Source organism: Ovis canadensis, chromosome 22 (genome assembly GCF_042477335.2).
Source record: "Ovis canadensis isolate MfBH-ARS-UI-01 breed Bighorn chromosome 22, ARS-UI_OviCan_v2, whole genome shotgun sequence".
Classification (NCBI taxonomy): domain Eukaryota; kingdom Metazoa; phylum Chordata; class Mammalia; order Artiodactyla; family Bovidae; genus Ovis; species Ovis canadensis.
Genome location: NC_091266.1, coordinates 54,263,844 through 54,287,935, shown reverse-complemented (window position 1 = coordinate 54,287,935; position 24,092 = coordinate 54,263,844). Strand labels below are relative to the sequence as shown.

The 24,092-nt window shown below is 44.1% G+C and overlaps 1 protein-coding gene and 1 long non-coding RNA gene across 2 annotated transcripts in view; one reads left to right on the top strand and one right to left on the bottom strand.

The window, feature by feature from the left end:
- LOC138427606 (uncharacterized) overlaps positions 1 to 21,889 on the bottom strand; it is a 34,716-nt gene extending 12,827 nt beyond the window's left edge. Inside the window, exon 1 of the long non-coding RNA XR_011252081.1 lies at positions 21,802 to 21,889. This is a non-coding gene — a long non-coding RNA (uncharacterized lncRNA). The remainder of the gene's footprint in view (positions 1 to 21,801) is intronic.
- Positions 20,755 to 24,092, top strand: part of CACUL1 (CDK2 associated cullin domain 1) — a 70,058-nt gene continuing 66,720 nt past the window's right edge. The window contains exon 1 of the mRNA XM_069567259.1: positions 20,755 to 21,612. Within this exon, the coding sequence (XP_069423360.1) occupies positions 21,255 to 21,612 (358 nt within the window). The 5' untranslated portion in view covers positions 20,755 to 21,254. The remainder of the gene's footprint in view (positions 21,613 to 24,092) is intronic.

Genomic DNA, 24,092 nt, shown 5'->3' with positions numbered 1-24,092 from the left:
CCTGATCAGGGAACTTGCCACAGATGAAGAGCCCACACCCTGCAATGAAAGATCCTGTGTGCAGCAACTAAGACCCAATGCAGCCAAAAATAAGTAAGTAAAATATATATATTTAAAAACCCTCTAATAAAACAGGAAACTAAAACTCAGAAATGTTGGGTAAATGGCTCAAGGTTACTACGCAGCTGAAGAAATCATAGAAACCAAATTCTAACTTGGGTTTTACTGACTTTGTAACCTGTGAGATTTTCCTAAAGCATGAGGCAGGCACCACCTCCTGTGGCAGGAGAGAGAACTAAAGTAGCACACAAATATGTTTAAAGAATATCAAGTCATGAGGCAGATTTCCTTTCCATTTGTCTTGCAATCCTGCAAGCAAATAATTTTTCCAATAAAGTGAGGCCTCAAGCTTAGAGCCAGACTATTAGCATGAGTTTTGGCTGTTTAAGAGGAAGTTTGAAAAAGATTGGTTGAACATAGTAAGATATGCTTTTCTCTCATGTACATAGACCCAAATAGCCTAGGGATGGAAAGGCAGTTCCACAATCGTGGGGTACCCAGACTCCTTCTACTCTGCTGCTCCGGCACCTTTATCATGTAGTGTCTCCTTTATAGCCCATGATAGTTGCTGTAGCTCCAGCCATCATGTCCATCAGGTCCACCTTCTAGCTATCAGGAAATAGGGAAAGATCCTGCCCTTTCCTTTAATAGCCACTTTCTAGAAGTCCGTTTATATTCCTTCAGCCACTGGAGAATTGAAGAAGGAAGGAGGGGAGGGAGGAAGCAAAGTTTGTATTCCTACGGCTCTGTTAGGATCCTGACTTTTACAAGTTTCATGAATTCATTGCAATTGGCACAGCCTCCAAATCTGGAAGCTTTGATCAGAAGATCAAGAAGTGCTTGACTGTTGGACAGGCTGTGAGCTGGGACTTGTCCAGTGGCTCTTGGCCCAAGACTGATGAGGACAAGGAGTCACCTGATTGGGCTGTGTGAGGGGGGGTTCACCAGGGGCAGTTTCCTTTCCTCCCCAAGGTGTGCATGGAGGCGGGGAGCTGCTCCTTTATGTTTTTACCCTCATTGTGTAACTAAGGGTTGCAAAGTATCCCTTGTGGGCCCTGGGGGCCCCTCCACCCCAATCAGATAGTGCTTAGCCCTGAACATGCTGTTCTCCAGATGAGCCTCACCATGCAGGGGAGAACAGGCCTGAAGAGAAGCCGCAGGGTAGGGCTGGCGCCTGTCTAACCATGTGTGCCCTGAACACCCATGTGTGTGAGTTTCTCAGGCATCCAGGGGACACAGTGGGAGGTGGTTGCCTCCAGGCAAAAGGACCCCAGCAGCAAGAGGCTGTGGGTGTAACTGCCAGTTTAGGCAGCTTAGGTGTGTGGTGGAGTGGAACAGGATCACTCACTCAGAGAACATCGGAGGAACCCCTGCCTGCACCCTACAAGGCACTAGCGTTGAGAAGCTCCCCCAGGAAGAGTCAGGCAGGCCAGCAGCTCTGCTAACCTGGAGAGGATTGCAAAATACTGGCTACATCGGGAGACTCCCCATTCCTTTCCACGAGTTGCTGACTCCCAGCCCCCAACCTCTGACAACCTGAGGGAAGAGAGGGTTATCTCAAAGTCACACCAAGCTCCCTTCAATCCCAGTGGTGGGTGGAGGGAGGTTTGGGGAAGAGGTGGAAAGCAGACTGTCTGTCCCCTTCCAAGTCCCCAGAGCCCCAAATCCACTCAGGATGGGGAAGGGGTGACCTTGGAATCAGATAAGAGATTAGAGTTCTAAACCAAACTGGGCTGAGTTTTAATAAGGAAGGGGACCTGAAAACTTTGAAATCTGCCCCATATCTTGCTAACGGATGGGAAAGGGAGAGTCAGTAGAGGCTGGTTCATTCTCCTTCTTCACAGTATGTGCTAGGCACTGCCATAGGCCTCAAGGGTGGGAGAGACGGATGATGAACAATAAACACACACTCCAGATTGGGTAGTGAAAAATGCTAGGAAGGATGAGGAAAGAGATGGAGGGAGACAGTTACCCCTCTGAGGAGGGGACTTTGACCAGAGTCTGAATGAGGGAGGGAAGAACTCTAGTGACTGCAGGGAGATGACTGCTTTAGGCCATGATTGGCATTTTCTCCCTATTTCCTACTGAAAGTGGCCTTTCCAGCCTGATGGAGTCTCCCTAGGGTACTGAACCTGGCTGATTATTAGAATCTCAGATTCCTAAGCCCAATCCTGGGATTCTGATCCAGTTGCGTGAGGGAGGGGAAAAGAGCCTTTCCCAAAACTCCCTATCTGATTCTGCTCATCTGAAGGTCTGAGGACCAGACCGATCGATGATCACATCTGTTGCTCCCCAAGCACCTGCAAGACTGGGGAGGGAGATGGAACTGTAAAAATTGAGAGCAGTCACTATGTATCAGGAAACCTACTAAGGAACCCTACTAAGCATTTTGCTTGCATTATCTTATATACATATATACACAATATTTGCAAGAACTCTAAGGTGGGTTGTATTATTCTACCCATTTTACAGATGAAAAATTAAGGCTCTGAGATATTCAGTCCTTTGCCTGCAATCATAAAATAATGTGTGGGGGCACCAGGTTCTGGCCCAGGCATGAAACTCTGGCACCCTATTCTCCCTGCAGAGATGAGATAAACAATCACTAGAGAAGAACCAGCCACACAAGGCAGTAATTCTAGGTGACAGATGGGAGTGGGCCCCGGGCCACTTAAGATTTCAGAGGCAAAAATGAAACCAGTGAGATTTGGATATTCAGGATAAAGGGCTGGACGGCCTCCAGTGGGAAGTCAGGCCTGCCTGGGAGAGAAGCAGCAAGCAGGAGCCTGCCGTCTGTGAAGCAGAGCCGGGCACAGTTGCCCAGAGGGAAGCAGAGGCCAGAGACGACCTGGGCCCTGAGTGGGGAAGTTGCAGTGGTACATGCCGTGGCTCCTAATGGCCATCTGGACCCTCATCCTAGCACAGAGGAAGATCAGTGGAGCATGGGGGCTAGGGTTTGCCTGGAAATGAGTATCAAATACTCAGCAGGACTAGAGGTTTCATGGTCAGCATATTTAAAAACAGTAACTCGATGGAAAAGACCCTGACACTGGGAAAGATTGAAGGCAGAAGGAAACGAGGGCAGTCGAGGGTAAGAGAGGAGGATGGCATCACCAATTCAATGGACATGAACCTGGGCAAACTCCAGGAGATGGTGAGGGACAAGGAAGTCTGGTCCCCTACTGCAATCCATGGGATTGCAAAAGTCAGACACAATTTGGTGACTCAACTCATCTCAATGTAAAACTGAAATTGCAAATGTTCTCTACCTACATTTTTGTGACAACCCTGTGACTGGAACTCAAGGGCCCATTTTCCTTTAGGCCTCTTTGCTTGCTGTGCTTCTGATTGCTTGCACGAGATTTGGGTGTACTTTTTTGTTTTTTCCCTGTCTCCAAAGTCCCTGACATCTCAGTAGCCTTATAGTAAACTCTTATTTTGCTTTTGCTGGTTTAAGGGGGTTCTGATCCCTGTAACTGACATATCCTTGCCTAGAGCAGATATGATGAATCTGGTTTTTGATACAGGCCAGTTGAGATTTGAGGGTGGAATATACAGGTTGGACTCTACTAGGAAGCTGGAAATTAAGAGATGGAGCTTGAGTGAGGTATAAGTTAATGCCAGCTGCTGGGACACCCAAACCCCCAAATCTTAGTGGCTTAAAACAATAGATGTTTATTTCTTGTTTAAAGCATGGTGTGTATGTGTTCCTGGTCAGGCAGCCTTCATCAAGGACTGTGGTTCCTCCATCCTGTGGTTCCTTCCTCCCGTACAACTTGGAAGTCCACTGAGGGGGCTGAGACAGAGGGGAGGTACTCTTGCCCAGATGTGATGAAGGTCCCTTCCATCTACTTGTCATTGCAGAGAATTTGTCACGTGATCCACAATAGCTGAAAGGTGGAAATGGCTCAAATGCCCATCAACGACGATGACAATGTGTTAGTCACACAGTCGTGTCTGACTGATGCGACCCTATGGACTGGGGCCTGCCAGCTCCTCTGTCCGCGGAAAGAGTACTGGAGCAGGCTGCCATTTTCTTCTCCAGGAATGCCCATCAACAGATGCATGGATAAACAATCTGTATTAGAAATAGGCACGGATATAGAAAACAAACTTATGGTTACCAGGGGATAAGTGCGGGGAGGGATAAATTGGGAGATCGGGACTGACACGTACACACTACCATATATATATTTTAAAAATATATATAATACCTAACTAATAAAAACCTGCTGTATATAGCACGGTGAACTCCACTCAGTACTCTGTTTTGGCCTATATGGGAAAAGAATCTAAAGAAAAAGAGTGGATATATGTATACGTATAACTGATTCACTTTGATGTAGACCTGAGATGAACACAACATTGCAAATCGACTATACTGCCATAAAAATTAAAAAAAACTAAAACAAACAAATGAATAACCCAACTTGTGGTAAATCCATACAATAAAATATTATTCGGTCACAAACAGGAATGAAGCACTGACATAGGCTACAACGTGGCCGAGCCTAGAAAACATCACGCAGAGGGAAGCACAAAAGGCCACACACTGAATGCTTCCTCTTATAAGAAATATCCCGAATGGGCGAATCTGTAGAGACAGGAGGGCTTCCCTGAGGGCTCAGCAGTAAAGAATCTACCTGCAGTCCGGGGGCCACAGGAGCAGTGAGTTCGACCCCTGGGCTGGGAAGATCCCCTGGAGGAGGCAAGGCAACCCTCTCCAGTATTCTTGCCTGGAGAATCTCATGGACAGAGGAGCCTGGCAGGCTACGGTCCATGAGATCTTAAAGAGTCGAACCTAACAGAAGCAACTTAGCCCACATGCACATAGAGACAAAGCAGAGTGGTGGCTGCCAGGAACCAGAAAAAGGGAGGAATAGGGTGTAATTGCTCCTTTTGAGGTGATGAAAATGTTCTGGAACTTGATATGGGGGTTGGCTGCACACCATTGGGAATGGACTAGCTCCTGTTGAATGGTCCATTTTAAAACAGTTAATTGCATGCTATTTCACCCCAGTTGAAAAAATATGCATGCAAGGGGCTGGCAAACATATTCCTGGCAGGGCAGCGGCTGCTCCCCAGTGACAACTCCCCAGTCCAGAAGGAGGTCACATAGCCTTGGTGACCAGCTAAACATCTGTGCACACTTTTCTTCTTCCTTCCCTGAGAACACACCGGATTGCTCTTGAGTTTGTGGCTGCTCTCGCATTAACGACATGTACACTAAAAGGGCAAGTTATCTCAGTTCTCTCAGCTCACACTCTGTACATGGGAGTAGAGGCAGACACAGCACGACCGCAGGACCAGCCTGTATTCACGAAGGGGAAGGCTGGCAGACAGAGCAGCCCCTGGCCTCCAGCAGCGATGAGCTCTGCCAGGCACACACTGAGGAGGTGGGCTCTTGAATGGACTAGTCCCTGCATTACAGCCTATTCTGATTTCCGAGAGGAGCTCCCTGGTCCATTGTTCTCTACGGCTGACTCCACCCTCTGGGAGATTTCTTCTTGATCACTATCTCCTGGGCCACGTCTGAAGTGAATGTCGGGGGAGTTTGCTCTGCTTAGAGGCTGTCCAGCTTGCATAAGACAACTTCCTGCCTGGGCAATCTTGGGGCCCAGAGGGTGGCTCAGTGCTTCAACAGTCAAAATCCTTGCTAGTTGGGGCTTGTCATTTCTTTGGCAATAAAACACCCTAAAAATTGTTGTAGGTGTCTTACTAGACACACAGAAAATTACATGGTGTCTGATTTCAGTTATATCATGTTCAAGAACAGGCAAAATGAATCAAAGACAGCTCTGTGTTTGATTGGAGGAATGCAACAAGCAAGGACACTCAGAGGGTCTCAGGGTCTGACCTGAAGTCACACAGCCAGTTTGAGCAGAGGTAGGATTAGAACCCAGCTCTCCAGATTTACATCTCAGGGAGCTCTCTTTCCACACTTGGCTCTCACAGGGAATGAAGAGACAGAGCAGTTTCAAAATGCAGTGTTTTCTTTTGGTGCTTTTAATTAGCATCTATGAAATACACTGCCAATCTAATTTAATTATAATTAGGTAACCAGAAGGCTGATTATATTGTAAATTTAGATTAAAGAGCTGTTGTTTTCAATTAGATTTGATTGTAAAGTGCTTTGACACTTTTCCGGCCTATGGAAAGTTTATTATATAATTTTCCACTTGTTCACTTGCGTTTTTACCCACAGGTCTGGGGTGCTGGTGATGGGACTAAAGTTCCCAGGGCACCCCGAGTTTGGCGCAGATTTGGACCTAGTACCCCCTCAATGGCAAGGACCACCAGATGCTAATGGGCTGTTGTATCAGGGTGATTTCACCCACGTGTGATAGTGGATCCAGCCTTAACAGCTAGAATTTCAGAGACTTAAAATCGCTCATGATAGAAACTGTGGAGGTGAGGCAGTACCAGGCTTAATTTACTTTCAGAACACTCAGCTCATTCCATCTTCCTGCTCTTCTAATCAGCGTGTTGGCTTCTGACCTCTGACCTGTAGTTGTGTATCTGGTGTTGTATCTCCAAGCTTTCCCATGTCCCTAGAAAAGGACATGCCTTCCTGGCATCTCGAGCCTCCAGTAGATTTATCATGACTCCTTGGCCAGGATTGCAGCCCAGGGCCATTCCTAAGTCAACCACTGTTCCTAAGGAACCACTATAACGGGCTTGAGCAAATCAAAACTCATTCTGTAGTACCCAGGGTTACCTGTTGCCTGCTAGCCACCTAGTAGACCTGTGGGGACAGGGAGTGACTGTTGGTTAGGCTACCAACCGTCCTTGCCTGAAACCAGCGTGGCCACACTCTAGGCAGATTTGGCTGAGCCCAGCCCGGGTCTGCAAAACTATGATCAAAGGACTCTAGCTGCAAATCATTGCTTCATGACTTTCCACTAGATGTCTGCCATCTCTGCATTCCTGAGGACTAAGCTTTAGCTTTGCTTGTAGGTGGGGTTGGCAAGATAAGGTGCCATGAGGCAGGGAAAAGGGATGGAAAAGAGCGGTTAGAGAGAGGACTGTTTAGAGGAGGAGGCAAGCTGACTGGAGGATGAGAGGGAGGTGCATATGGCTATGAGCGGGGCCAAGCTGCCCGGGTTGCTCCTGGGGAATATTAAAGCTCTGCCTTGGGAAGAGGGTGTCAGAGAGAATGGGACTGGTCCTCAGAACCTCAGGAAATGCTCCCTCTAAGGCGGGATTGGGAGAAGGAAATGGCAACCCACTCCAGTATTCTTGCCTAGAGAATTTTGTGGACAGAGGCGCCTGGTGGGCTGCTGTCTATGGGGTCACACAGAGTCAGACACGACGGAAGCGATGCAGCAGCAGCAGCAGCAGCAGCAGCAAGGCGGGATTATCTCTCTGACCCAAACTCTCCTATCTGTCGGACCAGGCTGCCTGTCTCTCCTGTCAAGCCTCCTGTGTGATGCCTAAGGATCGGAGAGAGGTTTCCATTATGAATCTTTGCTGATAGCACAGGCAGCCTCCGCTTCCCTACAAAAAAATTCCTCAAGGTGTTGAGACAACTGTATACATGAAGTTGAACAATGGATCCATGTGGTAATAAATGGCTGTTCTATCCTCAGAAAGCTGAAAAATACTTAAAATCCTCAACCACAGTTGTCCTTTTAAACCCTCCTTGCTGATGTTTTGTTGCCTTTTTAATTTCATTTTGTTCTTTTATTTTGCAATTAGACATGTGAGTCATTGGCTGAAGTCCAGTGACCGGTCAGTAGAGATTAGACTTCCTGTGGTGCTCCTAAAGGTTTCCATCTGTGTCTAAAATGGGGTTAACTTTACAGCTTTGTAAAAATCACTGGTATCAGTCCATCTGACTTCCCAGGTGGGGCAGTGGTAAAGAATCCGTCTGCTAATGCAGGAGATGCCAGAGATGCAGGTTCCATCCCTGGGTTGGAAAGATTCCCTGGAGGTGGGCATGACAACCCACTCCAGTATTCTTGCCTGAAAAATCCCATGGACATAGGGGGCTGGAGGGCTACAGATCATAGGGTCGAAAAAGTTGCACACGACTGAGCGCGTGCGTGCACACACACACACACGCACACACATATCAGTCCATCCAGTATTCCATTTTCGAATCATTTTTATAAAACAATAAGGCAAAACCCCTGAAATTTTCATAAGCATATACTGTTGACCAGATATGAAAGGGAGCTGCCTAAACTGACCAGTTGGCTGACAGGAGACGGCCACTGTGCCAGAGCTGGAAATGTTTGGGTTGAGAGTATGAAAGGCAATTTGGGGTATGATGTATGAAAGTGCCGATTGTGTGCAAAACAGATGGAGCTGAGGCCTGTGGATGTCTGTCCCTCCTTAAACATGACAAGATGGATGTCAGCTGCTACCAGATGATCAGTGTGGCCTTTCAAGAGCTCTGAGCCCCTGCCCAATGCTAATCCGCTGAGAGTGCTGGCCCCAAGATCGTGAAGCATCTTGGGCCAACCACCTGGAATGCTGATAACAATTGCTTGGATTGATTGGCCATGAAGAACCAGGTGTTTTGTGCTCACTGCTGCCAACCACGTTTATGCCTGTGGCACCTGCCAGTGCTGGCTGATGGTGGCAGGAGGGGGAGGGGAGAGGGGTGGGGGGAGTCCTGAATTTCAATCCCAGGAAGACCCTTATTTCCAGGCCACAGCTGAATGATGTTGGACCCAGGGGTCCCCTTCCTCTAAGAACTCCATTGGGATTGGATGCACTAGACCTTTCAATGCCATTTTCCCCTCGTAAGTGTAGGCGATAGCGTTTAATAAACTTCTAATTCTCATCTCCAAAGTTCTCTGTAATCTTCTCCCCTGACACAATTTTCACCTTTTTCCTCCTTCATAATTCCTTTCACTGTGCCTTCTAGAACGTTTGCTCCACGATCAGCAGATTTTCTCATGCATTTTTTCTTCAAATATTCCCTCCATGTCTCAGCTTTAACCCAGACTTAGCCCTCCTCCGAGAGCAGTCTCCCTGTGACCTCCCAAAGGGACACATTTCCCGTCACTTGGGTTCCTTGATGGGCAGATGGTGTTGGTGTCCTCCTTGTCCCATCCATTCCTTCCCCTGCCCCTTGTGAGCTCCACTGAGGCTCACATCATTGGAGTTTCCTCCCCGCTCTCCTCATATTGAGCACCTCCCAGACATTACCAGCCCCATCACTTTCCTTTCCAGATTCCCCTTATCTCCACGTCAGCCCTGCCATCACTCCCATATGGGAAACACCAGCATCTGTGTAGAGAGCCCTTCAAGCCCTCTAGCCTCAGCCGTTGCTGGCCTCCTCATTAGGCCCAGTTCTTTTTTTTAAAAAAATATTTATTTGGTCACGTTGAGTCTCAGTTGTAGCACTCAGGGTCTTAGATCTCTGTTGCAGCATGCGGGATCTTTAGTTGTGGCATCTGGGATCTAGTTTCCTGACCAGGGATCAAACCCAGCCGCCCTGCACTGGGAGTGTGGAGTCTTAGCCACTGGACCTCCAGGGAAATCCCACCAGGCCCAATTATAATATTTGCTGCAAGAATACAAACGGAGGCTCATCTATATGTCTCTATGTCCAAATATTGACATGTTATTCACCCAGCTAACAGAATGCTAAATAACACATATACTATCCCCTTTTCTTGAAAAATATATCTTTATATGACAGCAACATTACAAAGTGTGTAAAGTTGTGGTAAAATTTCAAGATGATGGATTTATTCATAACTATTTTTGGGTTTGGCTGGGTGTTCTTTCCATGAGCTTATTATTTGGATAAGTAATAAAATGAACTCATAAAAAATTCATAAATTATATTTACTTCATAAAAGTTAATTTCTTGCCTCATTTAAGTAAATTACTAATTATGTTGTTATAATCAAGACTTTCACATAATTTGTGTTCTATCAAGAGTAATGATGAATTAGATAAACTTCTGGGGACATTGCAAAATGAAGAAGCTACATTCGGTTGAGGTTGCAGCAACTGGAGTTGTCTATTAAATTCTTAAAATAATACTTAGATTGGAAATGAATCATAGGTCTAACATATCATGTGCATATGATCATGATATGAGTTTCATATGTAATATTTTAATGGGGTTAGGCTATATATAGTTACTGTTACAGAAAATAGTACAAAACATTTAAATTTCATTATGAAAATTTCCTTTACCAATATCATGTTTCACTCTCTCTTATAAGAAAGATCAAGATTTATACATTATTTTAAAGTATTTTCCTTTCAAATTCCTCAATGCTTAGAATAGGAAGACTGACTACCGCAGCATATTATTTCATTTGTTAAAATCTTTCTTCAGAGTCCATTTTATTCTCTAATGGACAAAAAAAACTCCATAGAAACTATTTTTGGGTAATTTTGTACAAGGCTTTTTGTAGTCATGCAAACTTTGTTTCCTTTAACATTTGCTTTAAAAATTAAAATATTAATGCTCTAAAGAGTGAAAAACAAACAACTGTGTATGGTTTTGTTTCGTAAGCAACAGTTCACACCAAGTATGTGCGGACAGTGCAAATACAAATACAAGAAAGAAAGTAACTTTATTTTCTACTGAAGACTACAATTCACTTCTATTGTTTCACTTAACTTTTCAAGTGTACACCATCTATCTTGTCTAAATTAAATCAAATTGCTTTAACACAGCAAGTAGCTCCAAGCCTATGAATTAGAACATGAAAATGGACACCTGGCACAACTGGGCAATGTTACTGTTATGCAAGAATCGGTCACATTAATGCCAAGTGGAAAGGATTTCAGAAGTTAATTTGTCTTCTCTTTCAGTTAAGTGCTGCTGTTGTTCAGATCCTCCTTGCACTCTGATACGTCATTGTCCACTACTGGCGGTGTCCCCACCAACACACAGAAACCTTCATGGCACCCAGAACCATTGCTTGTTGTTTTGAGGATGTGGGGTTTGGAGAAGCAATTGTTGTTGTTAGATCACCAAGTTGTGTCCAACTCTTCATGGTGCCACAGTTCCTTGTCTCTCACCATCTCCTGGAGTTTGCCCAAGTTCATGTCCATTGAATTGGTGATGTCCATTGAATCAGTGAGAAGCAATACTGAATTGCTAATTCAAACGTTCTACCTTTTGGTTATCATCTATCCTGCAGGTTTCCTGATTAAGGACAGACATCCTTGCAGCAGCTCTTCAACCTCATGGAGACCTCTCTTCCATAAACAACTCTCCAAGCTCTCTAGCCACCTGCCCCATCCGTCTTTATTTTCTTATGCAGCCTGAAGTTTATGACTGATTCATCTTTTTCATCACTGATCCAACTCTCCTTCCATTGCATGCATCTGACAAAACCCCAGGTTTAGAAGAACATGATCGTTTACATCAATCAGCGGCATCATTCTTGAAACCTTTCTTTCCCTCACCTTCAAGCTTTAACCCAAGTCCTGTCCATTCAAGTGACAAAAGACTCCTGCAGTCTACTACATTTTTCTTCAGCCATTACCATCCCCAAAGTCTAAGTCATCGTTACCTGTTTAAAAAATTTATTTATTTATTTGGCTGCATTGGGTCTTAGTTTTGGCACTTGAGATCTTACAGACTCTCTAGTTGTGGCCCAAAGGGCTCTGGGCTCTGGAGTGCGAGGGCTTAGTACTCGCACCTCAAAGGCTTAGTTTCTCTGTGGCATGTGGCATCTTAGTTCCCAGATCAGGGATGAAACCCATGTTCCCTGGATTGCAAGGCGGATTCTTAACTGCTGGACCACCAGGGAAGTCCCCCACCATCCTGTCTTGCCTGAAGTATTGCCATAACTCCCTAATTGGTCTCTTTTTCCACTCTTTGCTTCCCTATAAGCCATTTCCCTCAAGGTGCTGAGATGCCCCTATACAATGTAAATTACATCTTACGGTACTTCCTTATGTCTTTTCCATTCAAACAGAAATACAGACTCCTCAACAGGAGGTATAGAGCACACATGTGGCCATTTCCTTTTGTTGCTGTTTAGTCGCTAAGTCATATCTGACTCTTTTGCGACCCCAGGGTCTGTAGACTGCCATGCTCCTTTGTCCATGGGATTTTCCGGGCAAGAATAGTGGCATATTTTCTTGCCTGGAAATTTCCAGGCAAGAGAATATACCAACAGAATATTGGTATTCCAATTCGTATATTGGAATACCAATGTACTAATACTGGAATATTGGTATTCCTTTTCTAATACTCAAGGAAATGGGTTGCCATTTCCTTTTCTAAGGGAATCTTCCTGACCCAGGTATTGAGCTTGCTTCTCCTGCACTGGCAGGCTTTGGCAGGCAGATTTTTTACCACTGAGCCCAGGGAAGCCCTTTCCACCTCTCCTTCATATGCCACAACCCTTCCGTTCCCCTTCCCTCCACTAGAGTCTCAGTTTCTTTCTTTTAGTTCCTAGATGATGTCAAACATCTTCTGCCTGGAAAGCTGTCTCCTTAACTTGTTGACTGGCTAACTTCTACCCAGCCTTTTGTCTTGGCAGAAATACTCTTTTTCAGGTTGAGTCTCTTTGGTCACCCCAAGTAAAATAACTTTCTCTGTGATGTCTTCTTACAGTGCCTGGTGTTTTCCTTTATCCTGCTTGTCAGGCTTCGGTTCCTGTGGTTCATTGTTTAAATCTTGACACTTCAGAGGAGACTACATGAGGGATGGAAACCCTTCTTGTCTGTATACTCCTGTAGCCCCAGCACAGTGCCTGAGCACAGAGATATTTGTGAATTTTGGAGTAAAAGAAATAGGCTGACAACAGGGAGCTGGTAGAGTAAGCTTTTTTCCTATAGTCTCCTTCAGCCTGGAATCCTTTCCTTCAGCCCCTTAATTCATCAGGTTTACAGAGAGAATCTGCATCATTATTTTTGTTTCCCTGCTAGGATGGAATCTGGCTGGATGCAGATGTTAAGATGTAAAAGGAAGGAACAAAATCCAACATGGAAAGAAATATCAAATAGAGAATACTCCCCCGAGTGGCTACACATTTCCACTGTAAGCAGTAATCTCATTGCACAGCTATTAAGGCTTGAGTTATTTACATGCCTTTAATCCTCTTACCTTCTAATCAAGATCATTCCAATAGCTTTGCCTTTAGACTTCCAATTGCATTATGCATTCACAAGTCACTTCTTTGTGAAATGCTGTATTGGTACCATTATAATCTCCTAGGGAGATTACAAGAAAAGTTTTCATTCTTCTTTATCCTAATATAGTTTATCAAAGTTGTGTTTTCAATTTTTCCATGCGAATGCCTTCATGAAATTAATAGTGAATTTAAAATGAAATAGAAATTAAAAACAATCATCTATAGGTCCATGTGTCATCTGTCACAAACTTGCCTAATTCAGTTGGTTCTGACTTGACTGCTTAGAAGCATGTTCAGTTTGGGAGTTTTTTCATATAAATTTTCATCTCTTCTTTTCTCTTCTTGCTCACCTCTGAGCAATTTCATCCCTCTCTAACAATGCAAGAGGCTTCCCTGATGGCTCAGTCAGTAAAGAATCTGCCTGCAGTGCAGGAGACTCAAGTTTGATCTCTGGGTGGGGAAGATTCCCTGGAGATGGCAATCCACTCCAGTATTCTTGCCTGGGAAATCCCATCAACAGAGGAGTCCATGGGGTTGCAAAAGTCAGATGACTTAGCAACTAACCACTCTACCACCAACAATGCAACAATTAGGAGGGTTAAATAGATGAAAAGATATAAAAAGATGGTAATAATCTTTGTTTTCTCTTAGGGAAGAATGTATCTCATCATATGGATGGTATTTTAAGAGTTGATTAAAAGGAAAAAGGGCTACCAATCTAAAAATAAGATTTCAAGTAGATTTAACGTAGTGATGTGTTTATTCATTCAAAAATATTGAACAATCGTAATGAAATACTCTGCAGGAAAGTATGATGTGACATGATGGGATTCAAAGCTATGTAAGACTAATTCTTGGTGACAAAACCTCTGCACCCCCCCATTTTAACTATTTTAGATAATTAGCTATATATTTATTTTGTAATTGTCTGTCTTGATTCTAATCAATACATACTCAGTTTTGTTTGTGTGTGCATGCTAAGTCACTTCAGTCACGTCTGACTCTTTGTGACCCTGTGTACTGTAGCTCCAGGCTCCTCTGTCCATGGGATTCTCCAGGCAAGAATGCTGGAGTGGGTTGCTATGTCCTCCTCCAGGGGATCTTCCCAACCCAGGGGATCAAACCTGCATCTCTCATGTCTTCTGCATTAGCAGGCAGGTTCTTTACCATTAGCGCCACCTGGGAAGCCCACTCAATTTTGCCTACATATATTTTTTAGGGATGTGTTTACAAGGGGTATGGAGTGGAGAGGTCAGGATGAAGTTATGTAGTGGATAGGTTCTGGGGATTAGATATCTGGGCCTGTAATGGGTATTGAATCCATTTAAACTTCCCTAGTTAACCTCAGATTTTATTCTTGTATCCCACTCTGAGTACCAGGGATGGGCCTCATTTTCCAAGAATAAATCCATGCCTTTGCAGTAAATGACTCTGGGATTTTGGTCTAAATGCTTTGTAGAATGGTTCAAGAATGAGCCAATGGGACATGGAGAAGAAGTATGCTTAGGGCTTCTGGGAAAGAACCTGCTTACTTACAATCAATGCCTACCAGGAGCCATAGACCCTCTTCTGGACATTGTTGGTAAAGTATGTTAGGTCTAGGGCTGTGGCAGCCAGTTTGTTGGCAGCCTAAGGATGAAGTTTGCAAACGAGAAAATCAGGTCAAAACTCAAGGCAGATAATAGAGCTGGAGACCTGACTGAAACACACCTCACCTTTGTCCCTCCTAGACTTTTATCAGTATGTTAGTCAATGAACAGCCTTAATTTTTAAGCAATTTTTACTTGAGATTTCTGTTTCTGGAAGCCAAAATAAATGTTTTAACATACAGGATCCAAACTTATACTTTCTTAATGTTGTTTTTATTTTTTAAACTTTGAGGTTAGGAATATTTTTCTGATTATAAAAATAGTGTTGATACGTGCTCACTGTAGAGAATATAGGAAAGATTGGAAGATAACAAAGAAGATAAAAACCATCTGTAATCCCATTCAGTTCAGTTCAGTTCAGTCACTCAGTTGTGTCTGACTCTTTGTAATCCCATTAGCCCTAGGTAACTGCTATTAATGTTTTGAATTAGTCTTCTGTTTACACAAATAAACTTACATATACATATTTCCTACTTTGGTAGAACTAATATCTTCAGTTCAGTTCAGTCGCTCAGTCATGTCCGACTTTTTGCAACCCCATGAATCGCAGCATGCCAGGCCTCCCTGTCCATCACCAACTCCCAGAGTTCACTCAGACTCACGTCCATCAAGTTGGTGATGCCATCCAGCCATCTCATCCTCTGTTGTACCCTTTTCCTCCTGCCCCCTATCCCTCCCAGCATCAGAGTCTTTTCCAATGAGTCAACTCTTCACATGAGGTGGCCAAAGTACTGGAGTTTCAGCTTTAGCATCATTACTTCCAAAGAACACTCAGGACTGATCTCCTTTAGAATGGACTGGTTGGATCTCCTTGCAGTCCAAGGGACTCTCAAGAGTCTTCTCCAACACCACACTTCAAAAGCATCAATTCTTCGGCACTCAGATTTCTTCACAGTCCAACTCTCACATCCATACATGACCACAGGAAAAACCATAGCCTTGACTAGATGGATCTTAGATGGCAAAGTAATGTCTCTGCTTTTGAATATGCTATCTAGGTTGGTCATAACTTTCCTTCGTAAGCGTCTTTTAATTTCATGGCTGCAATCACCACCTGTAGTGATTTTGGAGCCCCCAAAATAAAGTCTGACACTGTTTCTACTATTTCGCCATCAATTTATTTCCCATGAAGTGATGGGACCAGATTCCATGATCTTAGTTTTCTGAATGTTGAGCTTTAAGCCAACTTTTTCGCTCTCCTCTTACACTTTCATCAAGAGGCTTTTTAGTTCCTCTTCACTTTCTGCCATGAGGGTGGTGTCATCTGCATATCTGAGGTTATTGATATTTCTCCCGGCAATCTTGACTCCAGCTTGTGCTTCTTCCAGCCCAGTGTTTCTCATGATGTATTCTGCATATAAGTTAAATAAGCAGGGTGACAATATATAGCCTTAACGTACTCCTTTTCCTATTTGGAACCAGTCTGTTGTTCCATGTCCAGTTCTAACTGTTGCTTCCTGACCTGCATACAGGTTCCTCAAGAGACAGGTCAGGTGGTCTGGTATTTCCACCTCTTTCAGAATTTTCCACAGTTTATTGTGATCCACACAGTCAAAGGCTTTGGCATAGTCAATAAAGCAGAAATAGATGTTTTTCTGGAACTCTCTTGCTTTTTCCGTGATCCAGCAGATGTTGGTAATTTGATCTCTGGTTCCTCTGCCTTTCCTAAAACCAGCTTGAACATCAGGAAGTTCACGGTTCATGTATTGCTGAAGCCTGGCTTGGAGAATTTTGAGCATTATTTTACTAGCATGTGAGATGAGTGCAATTGTGCGGTAGTTTGAGCATTCTTTGGCATTGCCTTTCTTTGGGATTGGAATGAAAACTGACCTTTTCCAGTCCTGTGGCCACTGCTGAGTTTTCCAAATTTGCTGGCATATTGAGTGCAGCGCTTTCACAGCATCATCTTTCAGGATTTGAAACAGCTCAACTGGAATTCCCTCACTTCCACTAGCTTTGTTCATAGTGATGCTTTCTAAGGCCCACTTGACTTCACATTCCGAGATGTCTGGCTCTAGGTGAGTGATCACACCATAGTGATTATCTTGGTTGTGAAGATCTTTTTTGTACAGTTCTTCTATGTATTCTTGCCACCTCTTCTTAATATCTTCTGCTTCTGTTAGGTCCATACCATTTCTGTCCTTTATCGAGCCCATCTTTGCATGAAATGTTCCCTTGGTATCTCTAATTTTCTTGAAGAGATCTCTAGTCTTTCCCATTCTGTTGTTTCCTCTATTTCTTTGCATTGATCGCTGAGGAAGATTTTCTTATCTCTCCTTGCTATTCTTTGGAACTCTGCATTCAGATGCTTATATCTTTCCATTTCTCCTTTGCTTTTTGCTTCTCTTCTTTTCACAGCTATTTGTAAGGCCTCCTCAGACAGCCATTTTGCTTTTTAGCATTTGTTTTCCATGGGGTTGGTCTTGATCCCTGTCTCCTGTACAATGTCATGAACCTCATTCCATAGTTCATCAGGCACTCTATCAGATCTAGTCCCTTAAATCTATTTCTCACTTCCACTGTATAATCATAAGGGATTTGATTTAGGTCATACCTGAATGGTCGAGTGGTTTTCCCTACTTTCTTCAATTTAAATCTGAATTTGGCAATAAGGAATTCATGATCTGAGCCACAGTCAGCTCCTGGTCTTGTTTTTGCTGACTGTACAGAGCTTCTCCATCTTTGCCTGCAAAGAATATAATCAGTCTGATTTCGGTGTTGACCATCTGGTGATGTCCATGTGTAGAGTCTTCTCTTGTGTTTGCTATGACCAGTGCATTCTCTTGGCAAAACTCTATTAGCCTTTACCCTGCTTCATTCTGTATTCCAAGGCCAAATTTGCCTGTTACCCCAGAAAATAAAAGACAAATAAAAAATCCAAGAAAATAGATTAATGTCTGAGACTATGGAATTTTGTAGTAATTATTAATTAACCTGTGTTCTATCTGTACAATGTTGGGTCAGTGGTTGCTAGTAATGTTATTCTCCATCTCCACATCCCAGAACAAATCACCAAAGATTTTAAGTTAACACTTATTAAAATATATCAAGCTTTTAGTGAAAGTGTTAGTCACTAAATTCTGTCCGATACTTTGCCACTCCATGGACTGTAGCCCACAAGTCTCCCCTGTCCGTGGAATTCTTCAGACAAGAGTACTGGAGCAGGTAGCCATTCCCTTCTCCAGTGGATCTTCCCACCTAAGGATTGAATCCAGGGTCTCTTGCATTGCAGGCAGATTCTTTATTGTCTCAGCCACCAGGGAAGTCCCAAGTGTAATATAACAACATCTCATGACCACAAAATCAAGCAGTTATCAATATGTTCATTTGTTTCCCTTCAGTGGGTGATGCTTCTTATTTATGGCAAATTGCACCCTGTCAGTAACTGCTTTGGTTCAATCATGGTTAGATTTTTCCCTAATGGTATGTTTAACCAATTATAGCTAAGGTGAATGTCTCATATTGATTATTGTGGCAGTATACATGTAAAGCGTTCTGTGTTTACATGTATGCTCAGTAAGCCTCCCTGTAGTAAGCCTTACTATTAATAGATGAAAGTTACCAGTCCCTTCAGTTCTAAATGTCTTCTTTTCATCATGATTTTCTGACCCGTAAGTTGATTGGAAGACTAGAAATATGAGGGTTTACTAGCTGTCTGTTGGTAATTGATTTCTAACTGAAGTATACAGTGGTCAGAGAATGTGGCTGCTATGATACCAATCCTGAGACATGTAGACAGACTTGCTTTATGACCCAGCATGTTCAAGTATATATTCTGCAGTTGTTGAGTTCTCTGTGTATACATTAAACCAAAACTTGGTAACTGTGTTCTTCAAATCCTCTAGTCCTTTAAAGATGTTTCGGTCCATTTGATATATGTGTTAGTTTTTGTGGCTGCTGTAACAAATTAGCAGAAATAGGGGACTTTAAACAACAGAAAGATTCTTTCACAGTGCTGGAAGCTAGAAGTCTGAAATCATGGTTTTGGCAGGGCTGTCTTCTCTCTGGAGACTCTAGTGGAGAATTCATTCTTTGCCTCCTCCAGCTTTGGGTGGCTGCTGGCATTTGGTGTGAGTGTGACTGCATCACTCCAGCCTCTGCCTCTGAGGTCACACTGTCTCCTCCTCGTCTGTTTCTGTCTCAGATCTCTCTCCTGGCTCTATGACACTTGCCTCTGGTTTTAGGTTCCACCTGGATAATCCTGGGCTTTAGTGTGTAGAGAAGAGAATCTGCCTGCAATGCAGGAGATCTGGGTTCAATCCCTGGGTTGGGAAGATTCCCTGGAGAAAGGAATGGCAACCCACTTCCTGGATAACCCAAGAAGCTCTCCTCACCTCAAGATCTTTAATTACTTAAGCAAAGACCTTGTTTCCAAATAAAGTAACATTTACAGGTTCTAGGAATTAAGACACAGAGATATCTTTTGGGGGAGCTACTATTCAACCCATTGCAAACTGTTAAATCACCTATTCCAATGGTAGATTTTTCCTTCTTGTACTTCTGTCAACTTTTGCTTTATGTATTTTGTGACCATATTATTAGACACATATTTATGATTCTCTTATCTTGTGTACTGAGCGTTTTTTTATCTAGCCACACCCACCACCTCAAAAGTCTAGTAATGACAAACTATCCTTTGTTGCCTGAAAAAACTGTATTTCTCTTTCCTCTTACATTCTTTTCTTGCTGGGCTTATAATTCTAAGGTTACAATTTTTTCCCCGCTGAGCATTTTACTCTGAAAATTGTCTTTTTTTCTTTTTCATATTCCCCAAATGTCCCAAGGCCAGAGAATCAAAACACTGTGCTGATTCAAAAAATATATGCCCTTAATGAATATGAGACAGCATTTTCTGAAATTAAACCATTCTAAGTGCTCACAGGGCCTCCCTGGTGGTACAGTGGTAAAGAATCTGCTTGCCAGTGCAGGAGACATGAGTTCAATCCTTGGGTCAAGAAGATCCCATGGAGAAGGAAATGGCAACCCACTTCAGTAGTCTTGCCTGGGAAATCCCATGGACAGAGGAATCTGATCGGCTACGGTCCATGGGGTTGCCAAAGGGTCAGACATGACTTAACGACTAAAAAAAACAAGAAGTGGTCAAAATGCTTAAGTATAGTGCAGAATACTCTGGGAAAATACGTGTAGAGAAACTGAAATAAATGTGGACACTGAAGTATATCAGAGACAACTTCTCAGTGGATGAAGTGATTTACGTAACTTCAAACTAATTACATATCTGTGGAAATAAAGATTCATTATTTGCTAGCTTAAAATAATTAAGGGTTTTTCTAGACAACTTTTCACCAGCAGCGAGAATGAACGCCGCAATAAACAACTGTAACCACATTCTCACACAATATACTGCTATTACTATAATCTGAGAATGCAGAGCAATCGAAGAAATTATAATAGTTACATAATGTTTCTTCTTTGTCCCTCAAAACTCTCATAATCTCAAATTTGTAGTTAAGATTTGTGAAACAGCATACGAAGACAGGTATTTTTAAGTTTAAAGTTTCTGGCCTCAGTGTATGGAGGAACTAGGAACTTTAAAAAATCCTTGATTAGCTCAAACACAATTAGTATTTTTAGCCACTCTGCTGCTTTGCCTGTTATTCACCAGGTTGAGGGTTTGGGACGGGTCTGCTGAAGGCCATGAGCGATTCGGCCAAGGGCCGCCCTGGGTGGTCCCAACCCGTTTATAATGTTCGACCTGGACCCTCTACTGGCCACCAAGGTTACGTGATCAAGCAAAAGCCGGAAATGCAAGGCCCTCTGTGGTCCGAAGACCCGGTAAATCGGGGGCGCGAGGAGAAAAACACGGCCGAAACGGGAAGCCTGGGTCATATCGATCGCCAAGCCAGGGTATGGACACATCTTCAGTCACAAACTCAGCTGCCCGTCGTCCTGGTAACCAACCTGCGAAAGCGCGTGCGCAGTTCTACTCCTTTATCACGTGAGTCCGGGCACGGGGCGGGGCCAGAGCCGGCTACCCAGGAAGTGGGTCGCCCAGCGCCTGACTCTCTGCGCGCGACCAGTCGAGGCGGGGCCAACCTCTGTTCTCCCGCCTGGTGGTGGCTCACAGCTCCCGCCCCTTTTCGCTCCGCTTTCAGGAGGCTTGTTTCCTCGCACCACGTGCCCTCCTGGCCGCTCCTCCCCGCTGCCCGCCCTTTCCCCAACTGCCTGTTGGAAGCTGCTGTAAAATGTTGTGAGGGGCGCTCCCGCTTTACGGCTGCCTCTCCCCAGACTGGAACCCGGGAGCGCTCACCGCCGTCAGCCCTGTCTGCTCAGAGGCGTCCCGGCGGAGACTGAGAGACCCGAGGCGCGCCGCTGCCCCTCCCCTCCGCGCTCGCTCCGGCCCTCGGCGATGTGAGCTCGAGGAGGCTGCGGTGCCCGCCCCCCACCCCGGCCCGGCCCGGGGTTGAGACGGGCAGCAGGTGCCTGTGAAGGCGGGCGGGTGCTGGGGGCCTGCAGAATGGAGGAAAGCATGGAAGAGGAGGAGGGGGGCAGCTACGAGGCGATGATGGACGACCAGAACCACAACAACTGGGAGGCCGCCGTGGAGGGCTTCCGGCAGCCTCCGCCACCCTCGCCTTCGATCCCAGCCCCAGCCCGAGAGACTCCCGGGGGTCAGCTGCTGGCGATGCCTGCGGTCTCCGTGGACAGGAAAGGCCCCAAGGAGGGGCTTCCGATGGGGCCGCCGCCGCCGCCGCCGGAGGCCAATGGGGTGATCATGATGTTGAAGAGCGGCGACGCGGCCTCCGTGGCCAAGGCGGCCCCCGCCCCCACCCCCGGCTCCACCATCAACATCAACACCTCCACCTCCAAGTTCTGTGAGTCCAGCCCTTCGCCAGCAGCCTTGGCTTTCCCTCCTCCCCACGGGGACGCCAGATCCGTCCCTCTCGGCCAGCCCTTCCTTTGTTTCAGGCCCGGGTCTCCTCTTCCCGGCGTCCCTCCGTCCCTCCCTCCCCGGTTTGGTGTCGGTGGGCCGGCGCCGGAGCGGCCCTGGCTCCTTGTATTACCTGGCCTATAAAAGAGCAGCCTGGGTTAAACGCACGCAGCCCCGAGTTCTCCTGCAGACGCGATCCATATCACAACTGGCTCGCTCTCAACGTTAGGAAGCTCTCTTCTCCGTTCCCCTTTAAGTTTCACCCTCAAACGTGAAGGGAAGAGTATAAGGCTGCCCGGGTTTCGTTAGGGAGAGGCCTTCAGTCTTTTTGTTTTTTTTTTTTTTTGCAGCCAGAGGAAAAAGAAATCTGGCCACTGTGTTTCTGTGCTTTTAGCCAGCCTGCGTTAAGCAAGTCAGGAATTAGAAAGTTGACCTGTATCTGCGCTTCGTTCTTTCCCGTCTCCAGTGCACGCCTTCTGCATCCTCATAGGGAAAATGTATGAGTTGCTTCTTGAGTTAACACCAGTGCAGTGAGAGCTACGACATTCGTTTTGAAGCTAATACTGTATAAAATTAATTTTCAAAGCCTACACTCATAAGAATAAGCCATTCGGTATGTGTCCAAGTCCAAGGTTGTGTTGAATGTTGAACTTTATGTTAGTGATCCTCTTTAACGCTCAATTGCAGGCAGAAAGATTTAAGATCAAAATCTCTTCTGTAACTGAAACTGTCCCCAGCCAGGGATGTATGCTTCCACAGCGAGGAAAAAAAGAGTGCTTCTGCTTTAAGCGAGTTTTTTGGGGGGCTGGTGGTGGTGGAAATCGATCGCCACAGCCAGATTTTTTTCCCTCCTATTAATAACTACAAGTTTTGAATGGCAGCTGGTAAAGCAACTGGAGATTTCATTTCTAGTTGCTAATTTTATCAAGCTGTACCAGTAATTGTCCAAGTAGCTGTGCAGAGAAAGTGCCTTGGTTCAGGTACATAGTGGTAGCCTTACCTATTTTGGGGGAACAAGCACATTACCTTATTTATTTGCCTTCAACATGGAGACATTCATATGTAGTTACGGTTGATAAGATTTGTCGTTTCTGTTGTATTGTGAATACGAGAGAATAATGTTTATATTGTATAGTTTCTGTGTTGGAAGTCTGTGTAGTGAAACCAGATCTGAGATATAGTGGCAGGGTGACTTATCTAAATGTTGAAGGAGCTTGCCTTAGTGCTTTTACCAAGTTAATTTCAAGAGTTCAAAAAAAAAGAAAAAAAAAAAAACAACCAGCCTACAGTTAAGAGCAGAAATCAGTGAAATTAGGAGCAAAAGAAAGATTGGCCAAACTGAAATAAGATGTTTTGAAGGTAAATAAGCTAAACAGACCTCTGATTTTAAAAAGATGCAGATAAAATAAGTGATAAATGGGAAACGGCTACAAACGTGAGATGTTTAAAAAATAATTTTATGAATTGCTATCGGTTTATAAATTTGAAAGCCTGGAGGAAACGTATAAATTCTTAGAAAACTACAAGCTATGAAGGTTGGTATCAGAAGAAATAGATAGCTTGAGCTGACTAATAAATATTTAATAAACAATGGCAAAACCTCCCCTTTCAGAAAAACCCTGTATGAAGATAATCTTACTGAGTTGCAATGAATTTTTAAATGAAATGTTCTTTTTAAAGGTTTTTCTGAGAATAGGGAAAAAAAAAGATGCCAGGCTCATTTTATAAAGTTAGTAAAGTCTTGATTTCAAAACTAGTTGAGGTCAATATGAGAAAGTTACACATCTAGTGTAAACAAGAAAATTCTACATAGAATACTGGCTCATCAAATCCAACAATGTGTTGAAAGAATCTTGATCCATAGAGTTTAAGAATGTAAATATGGTTCAACATCTGGCTGAAGGAGAAAAGTCATCAATTATTTTTATACCGTAAAATCATTTGATAAGATCCAGCACCAATATATGATAAACAATCGTAACAAGCTTTGAACACAAGATAACTAGATAATGGTCATTACCAAAAACCTACAGCAAATAATAATAAAGAAATTTTAGATACACTTACTTTAAGATCAGTAGCAAGATAAGGATGCCCTTGTATCACTGTTGGTATTTAACACAAGGAGGTCCTGACTGACACTACAGAGGGAAAAATAAAAAGTTATAAGGACAAGAAGGAAAGCAAGAAAACTCATTATTTGCAGAAAATATTACTTATCTAGAATAACCATTAGAATCAAGAGAGAAACTGTTGGAACTAGTAAGAGTTTAGCAGGGTTACTGCTTTTAAAATCAGCCTACAGAAATTAGTAGTATTTAGTACACTAGCAATAAGCAATCAGTAGGCTGGATGGCATCACCGACTTGATGGACGTGAGTTTGAGTGAACTCTGGGAGTTGGTGATGGACAAGGAGGCCTGGC